At 45.5% G+C, this 8026-nt stretch overlaps 1 protein-coding gene across 1 annotated transcript; it reads right to left on the minus strand.

The window, feature by feature from the left end:
- Window positions 1-959: 959 nt before the first annotated feature.
- On the minus strand, window positions 960-5533 carry LOC135820878 (zinc finger protein 629-like). Its single transcript, XM_065333924.1, has 2 exons — window positions 5398-5533; window positions 960-3072 (listed from the first exon to the last, which is right to left on the minus strand). Exons 1-2 carry the CDS (start codon window positions 5526-5528, stop codon window positions 1686-1688), a joined length of 1518 nt encoding a protein of 505 aa, XP_065189996.1. The 5' UTR covers window positions 5529-5533; the 3' UTR covers window positions 960-1685.
- Window positions 5534-8026: the final 2493 nt, after the last annotated feature.

An 8026-nucleotide genomic window follows, 5' to 3' on the forward strand; every position in this document is an offset into this window, starting at 1 on the left:
TGAAACCTAGCTCCAACACATCTCCGAAACGCGAACCAACAGCCTTCCAACTCGGAAAGTTCTAGGTTAAGGAGCCTATGAATGGCGCTAGGTGTCAGGTCGTCGAATCTCTCAGTACTCTGTCTGTTTTGTTTCTACGTGTATTTGTTCCACCTTTTGACAGTATCTAGTATCTAGTTACAGTGGTAGACAGGTACTCTTAATTAACTTATATCCATGCGTCTCTTTACTGTTTACATTAAAATATAAAATATTGGCTCAACATCCGAGTTTTGCTACGAAATGGGTTATGCTATGCACATTCTCGTCTGAAATCAAATGGTACAATTGGTATGTTTCACACTTTCAGCATTTTATTACCTGTGTGTGTTCCACATTGAGCACTATGTTAGGCGTGACAGGGGTGATCTGGGTACCCATTGGTTTAGCTGCTGACTCGTTAGTAAACGGATACTACCCGCTAGTCGTGTATGATGGTACGTGTTGGTATTACCAGCTGACTAGGACAGTCGCGCAGTTTGGTGTAGGGTTTGAATTTGTCGGCTGTTATTGGATCCTGCTTCATATGGCAAATTTAATTTGACTGTTTTGCACGTACCGCAGCAAGGGTGCATGGTGCTTTTGTCGCGATGTAGTGTTCTTGCTCTGAATGACATGAATTCCCACGCACAAAATGTGGAAGACTATCGCGCAGTAACTGTCGATGTAGCCACTAGTGTTGGCGGCAAAAGGGTAACCAATGACGTACCCCTTAAGCCAGGTACCCGTTTGTAACCTTAAAGTTTTGTGTTCGCCTGGAGCCACGCAGGAGTCCATTGTGGGACAAGACAAAGACTGATTTATTTACAACGAGCATGCATAATAATTATAGAGAGAGAGAGAGACAATACGGAGAGGGACAATACGGCGAGAAACGCTATACACGACATAAAGGGTAACCATTTCACCCCTAGAATAGATGGACGATTCATTGGCTTCATTTCGCTAGGAGAGGCAATACGTACTATTCACGGCTAACTACAAAAACAAAATAAAACGATTAGACAATAGAAAGGCAGGATATTGTTGTGGTTTCAGAATGTAGCCTGGGAGCCATGATAATACGACTAGTGAAAGGATAGAACGAAACAATCCTGTGCACATTCCCATCAAGAAACTAATTATTTATTATTATTACAATTTTGATAACCACAGCACAACAGAATGAGGTTCACTGTTGCTATATTAACATGGTAGACAGTACCGCGATTGATCGCCCTCGTAAGACTTCCGCACATACGTGTATCTACGAAACGGAGAAAGTAATCCGTTCTAAACCGAACCAAAAGCATACAGCCAATGATGCACATCAGCTTGACTATAATCATCTAGCGCGTGCATGAGACCACGTTCATTTTTTCATGCATAGCGTATCAGACCGAACATGCTCTCAATCACAGTAACACATTTATTTCTTATTTATTTTTATTGGGAACACAGCCCTACAAAGAGACATGTGGAGACAAACACAAGACAAGACACATAGCATGTTTACATAGAATCACAAAGACAAGACAGACATTTACACATTTACGTTTTCGTTTTCGCGTCATAAACGCTCTTCAGTCAGAATGACAGTAAACGCAGGTGTTGGAGAAGGTTTGACAAACAGCTACATGTACATGTAAATACCGTTCACGCCCTTCTCACATATCCGGACGTTCTGCTGCGTGTACACGTATATTATGCAGGCGTAGATGGGATTTCTGTCTGAATGACATGTCACATAACTTGCATGTAAATGGTCTCTCGTCAGTACATGTATGTCTACGTTCATGAACACGCAGATGACACGATTGTGTGAACGACTTGCCACACTCCTTACACATGTGCTGTCTCTGTCCAGAATGAATACGTTCATGAACACGCAGATGACACGATTGTGTGAACGACTTGCCACACTCCTTACACGTGTACTCTCTCCGTCCAGAATGAATACGTCTATGAATATCTAGAGTCCATCGTCTATTGAATGACTTGCTGCAGACGTCACACTTGAATGGTCGCTCTCCAGTATGAACACAATCATGCTCACGAAGTTGATAAGGCTTCTTGAACTCTTTTGGGCAAAATGCACACCTGTATAATGTTGTATATGTCGTCCGCGGCTCCTGATCCCGTCGCATTGTCGTTACTTTGGAAGGCACAGATTGGTGTCCGGCAGGATGTCCACAGTCCATTGGTATACGATACGCGGAAGGTTCCTCCGATGTTTCAGGCATACCTTCCTGAGAAACTCCAACATTTGACGACCTGTCCGGACAACCTTTCTTCCCAGCCTTCTGTAGTGTTTCCACAAGGGATTCTCGATACTCTTCACCGCTGAACCTGAAATCAGATTCCATTTTGTTTTCCATATTAGGCGGTGCATCAAACGTCGCTTCATATCTTTGGTCTTTGTGAGTTTCTCCATAAGTCTTTGGTGAAGCCAGTTGATGATCTGAAGGACTGGCTGAAGGCCTATGACGGATCAGATCATCGTGGGAAGCTGCTGGTCTTTGAGAAGATGCTGAACTTTGACCAAGATGGTAAGAGAAAGCTGAACAGGTATCTGCCGTGGGATAATACTTTGCATATTCAGTGTCCTGAAACAGAGAACCTGTCTTGCCACCTGTAGTCGGGTGATCAGCAGTCGGCTTGGAATATCCGGCTGGCGGTTCTGTTTGGTGGGGCGTGACTGACATCTTGGATATCGATGTGGAAACAGGTTCCTGGTGTGGCTTCCCTATGGAAGACGAAGGGCTATGCCAGTTTAACCTGCACATCACGTCTGCTGACGATGGCACTGCTTTCTGGTCGGTTGTTGCAACACCCATACCTGCAGTAGCGACATACATTGTGGCCATATTATTGATCGATGGAACAGTTTCATGCCAGTTGTCATCCAATCTTGGCTGCGAGAGTTCTCTAGCAGAGCGAATTGTTTTTGGAGTTTGATCTCCTCGGTACATTGACCGGCGTTCTTCAGTCAACCTAAGCATATTGTCCTGTCTCGATCTGTCATGGGAATCCCGTACGTATGACTGGGCTCTTCTGCAGAAGAAGCAAATATGAGCACAAGGCTGGTTGAGAAGGAATTCTATCAAATACCCGACCAACATTCTAGTTTTTTGTTCTTGTGAACCTGATCTGAACACACGGATACGAGTGGTGATCCACAATATCTGCAGTTCACTCCTTTCTGACATGTTTTCCCTTCGCCGTGACTGCGCTCACACAGGTAGAGTCACGCGCGGCCAAGTCAATTATTCCCTTTCCTGACCCATTGTGCAAGCTCAAGCTGGAAACAAATCTATTTCATTCCTTGGCACTGACCACTTTAATGCGCTTCCCGAATCCATTCGCACAAATCATATCCCCAATTCATTTCGCCAGGAACTTAACAAATTCATTCATCTTGGGCACCCTGTAAGAAGACCTTAGGGTCTATTGGGAATGCCTAACTAAAATAATAAAATACAAAACAAAATTCTGAAACACCGCTGTTACTAGTGTGGCCAGGACGTGCGGCAATTACTGTGCTCGCGCGATCAGAGCACTCTCTGGAATAGTGAATAGCACTTGTACACTATCTCGAATAGTACTCCAGCCTACATGTATAAGAGCAAGTGAAAAAATAAAGCCCTCTCCTGAATTGGCACCGGCGGACAATGCCGGCAGAAAAATTGGCAGAATTCGGTACTTGTTCTGGTAAGTTTCATGCATGTTTGGTATGTGGATAAAGAAATGGAGCAGAATTCGTGGAATTGCCCGCCATAAGGTTTGTATGGTTCTGCCAATTTCACTGCTTTTAGAGCAGAATCTGCCACCTTTTCGAGCATAATCCGCCAGTGCCTACTCCTGAATAGTGCTCCCCCCCCGCTCTTGTAACAAAGCGCATGTCCAAGTTTGGTATTCTTTTGCTAATGTTCTTGTCCATGTCATTGCACAGGTGGTTTCAAGTTCAAAACCGCAGTTCTTGTTGACTTTTCTGTTGAGTCGTGATAGTAAACGTTAGGCTCGGTTTTGCTTTGTTTTATGTCGGATGAAGCGAATGTACCAGCATTGGAAAATAGTTCCCTCTCTTGAATAGTGGCCTCTCTTGAAACGTGCCCCATCTATGATGGACATTGAAAACATAGTACGCCAGGGGCACTAATCACGCGAGTACTGACTTGACAGAGAGATTTTCCACCATCAGTGACACCTAGCTCCAAAGCCGTCCAAACAGTCACTAAAATACTGTATCCTCATGCATGACAATGTGATTGAATACTAAAAGTCGGCTAAACAAGTAGTTTCACACGATACATGTCTCATGTCTCCTTGGCTGACATAGGAAACACACGAGAAATGTAGTTCTTCCTTTTTACTTTCTTTCTGAATGACGTGACATTTGCTGCTCGCAAATGCGAGATAGTAGGGGCATGCGCTCTGGTTGCGGTGTTCTTGTTCGTCTTGCTTTGCAAGTGTAGTGCACGTCTTGTTGCTTTGATTGGATATTTCCTTGCCTCACTGTCGCCAGTGTGCTCAAATTGCAGACTGCACTGATCTTGACGAGCAGGTTAATTATTTGAGTTGTTCCAAGCTGTTTCTCATTGTCTCTGTCACTTGACAATTAACTTGATTGTTGTTGGTGTTGTGCCTGCAAAAGAGGATAATTGTTGTGTATGTAGGGAGGGGGGGGGGGTGCGCGAGGTGTGCTAGGGGTGTGAGCAGGTATGGTGTGGGTGGGCACGGGTGTGAGAGGGCGAGTAAAGGAAAGAAAGGCCTTTGCGTCTCGTTTCTGACTGTCCTTCAAAAAAGTTGCAATTTGAAACTCGAAAGTTCAAGCAAACAGGCAGGAAAGGGGGAGGGGGTGCTTTATCTGCTTCCTGGGTTAATTGTGTATGCACTACTCGCGCGATTAGAGCCTTCTCTTGAATAATGAATTGTACACTATCTCGGCATAGTGCCCCAGGCTGTAAGAGTCAGTAGAAAAATAAAGCCCACTCTTGAATAGTGACACCCTTGGTTTTTAGCCAAGCGCATGTCCAAGATTAGTGTTCTTTTGCTAATGTTCTTGTCCATGTCATTGCACGGGGGGTTTCAGGTTCAAAGTCGCAGTTCTTGTAGCCTTCTTGTGGACGTGCGTGGGCGTATATGTGTTTGCATGTGTGTATGTGTGCGTATGTATGTGTGTGGTTGTGTGTGTGTGTGTGTGTTTGTGTGTGTGCGTGTGTGTGTCTGTGTGCAGTTCATACGAGCGGGGGCACTTGAAGCATTACTTTGGCTCTTTGAGTCACCAGCAATCACCTATATAAACCGTTTCATACTTAACTGTACATTTTGTTCCAATTCAAAAAATTCAAACTAATCAACTGTTTTTCTCCGTTTTACCTCCATTCCTGGGTATATCCCGCTGGGAATGAAGTTGCCGATTGAACTCCAAAACCAGGGGAAATTGGACTTGGGCGGAAGGCTGGTATGGACGATCTGGAAGTGCATGGCGGGATGTATCCTCTTGCCATTGTCACCCTCGGATTCTGTGTTGGAACAAAAATGTGATAAGATCCACAAATAGTGTACTTGAAGTAGTCAGAAAGTGAACATTTTAAAAACGATCGTCAATCCAAATTTCCGCTCGGCAAAACTGCAAGAAACTGTGCAGGTATCCCTGATGATAGTTTGGCCTGGAGACCACTACAGAAGTAGTGCTCTTCAGGCACAATCCTCTCTCGACTACTCAACCTCAACTGGGTGGTGAGGGGGAAATTCCCTGAAATACTGTCTAGTGATCCTGGGGTAGTGATTTCTTGCAGTTGTTCTAAGTGCAAGGTTGAATGGATTTGTACGCTCTTCGTTGGGAGTCGTGAGCGAGTCAAAGTTAAAGTCATTTCTGCGGCAAAAAGCGAGTTCATGGGTCGGAGCAAACAGCTTTCTTATACATCAAATTGTCACTGATGTTGTTTTAATTAACTGGCAAATACTGTTGCTATGTTCAATTTTGTGCGTGTGGGTGACTGTCACCTACACGCGTAGGTTAACGCACGTAAAAATTACTTTGCGAGTACCTTTACTTCACAATTCGAGCTCGAACTTGACGAATGGACAGCAATTGAGAGTATACTGTGGCATTGATCGACATGGGCCTCTTGTCGCAGTGTGAGCGCGCTTTAGACGTGATCTCAAATTAAGGAGGCTCCGAACAGTTGCGCAGCGCAGTGTAAAAAGGGCACCTCGAGAATCTGTTTTTTGCCGCGATATTCAAAAAATATCGTGTTCCATGCGGAAACAAGCTGTTGTTCAGAAAGAAGTTTTTTGATTCTCTGTGCTCGCAGTTGTTCCAGGATGTACTTGTTCTACTCGTTGCAGTGTTTCTGTAGCCGTGGCAGTTTCTACGCTGGAAAGAATAACTGGCAATGGCTAATGCAAAACAAAGGCAGTTCCTACGCTGCTTGATTTTTTCTGAAAACTTTGCTGAAGCGGTACGCAGTGGCCACGAAGAACAAAAATTTTAATTACTGACGAAGAATGATGAGAAAAGCAGGCTGAAGTCAGTGAAGACATCGATGTCGAGTGTAGTGATACTAGTACTGGTATTTAGTATGGACTACCTGTGGAGCGTGAAGTGGCTGCCCACTCGCTGGTAAGTGGACCCACTTGCAGCTCCAGTACGAGTGCCGTTTGAAACTTTCTGTGGATCCTTGAGTATCCTGAGCTCAGTGGACGGCACATCTCAGAGCTGCTGAACATGGGCTACTGTCCCTGTAGAAATGAGATTCGTGTCGACCACTGTACTGTACTGATGGTGTAAGGAAAACGCTCCCCAGAAGCTTGTGTTCTGAACCAGGGACGAACTTCTAAATCCTGCTCTTGTAAAAATGGGGATGTCACAACTAAGATGTGCACACTCAGGTGTGCATTGGGTAATTGTCTATGGCTGCATATTTTGAATCCTTTCCTATGCGCAAGTACATGCGTTTGTGTGTGTGTGTACGCGCGCGCGCGCGCGTGTGTGTGTTTGTGTACGCGCGCGCGCGCGCGCGCGCGTGTGTGTGTATACGCGTGCACGCATGCGTGTGTATACGCGTGCACGCATGCGTGTGTGTGCAAGCTGTTGAAAGGTGTAATCCGAGCACAAGTTGCTATGTCTAACGTAGTTTGTTCGCTATCCTCGCTTCAGCGTTGAGCAGGTGTATGAGTGTGTGTGTGCGCACGTGTGTGTGTGCACGCGTGTGTATGCGCGCGTGTGTGTGCGCATGTGTGTGCGCGCGTGCTCGTGCCCGCATGTGTGGGTTCGCACGCAATGTTGATCTGGGTTATGCACATGTTCCCACGAGTGCACTGGGTGCATGTGCATGCAAATGTACATGTACCGGTATTTGTGTATGCACGTGCGTGTGTGCAAAGCTAGGTGTGTATGGGGGGGGGGGGGGGGGGGGCTCAAGGTGCTGGATCTGTATGGCTCTCCTCTCTGGTGTCCGCAAGGACAGTGTGGCAGTGGCTTTACAGTTCAGGAGGTGCATGTGAATGCGCATTTGTGAACCGCATTCGAGACACAAAAAGAATTGCCAAGAGGTCATGACAGTACACTATATCGTGTGTGTGCACGCCAACGTGTGTAGATGCATATTGCCCTTCATGCGTATGTTTTTCTGGAGTCTGCTGCTATGAACACAAGTGACAACCAGCAAATGCATGCCCAGTCCAGTGGCTGGTTTTCATGCTTCTACTCGAAGTATTTACACTAAGTCCTACTATGTACTAGTAGTGTTACAATGATGCGTGCACGAGAGTGGGTGGGTGTTTGTGTGCGTGTGCACGCACGCGTGTAAGTGTTTAGTGTGCCTGATTTTGAATGCCTGCTTTCACATTATCCATGTGCCGGTTTCATGGTCGAGGATGTTATAAAACCTCGCTGCCTTACATGTACATGTACACTACTCATATATCAATGTGCTAGGGCTGAAGGCTACATGACATACATGTACATGTAATAATTATGCATGTACCTTTGTACCTTTCC

The sequence above is a fragment of the Sycon ciliatum genome, chromosome 7 (assembly GCF_964019385.1).
Source record: "Sycon ciliatum chromosome 7, ocSycCili1.1, whole genome shotgun sequence".
Taxonomy (NCBI): Eukaryota; Metazoa; Porifera; class Calcarea; order Leucosolenida; family Sycettidae; genus Sycon; species Sycon ciliatum.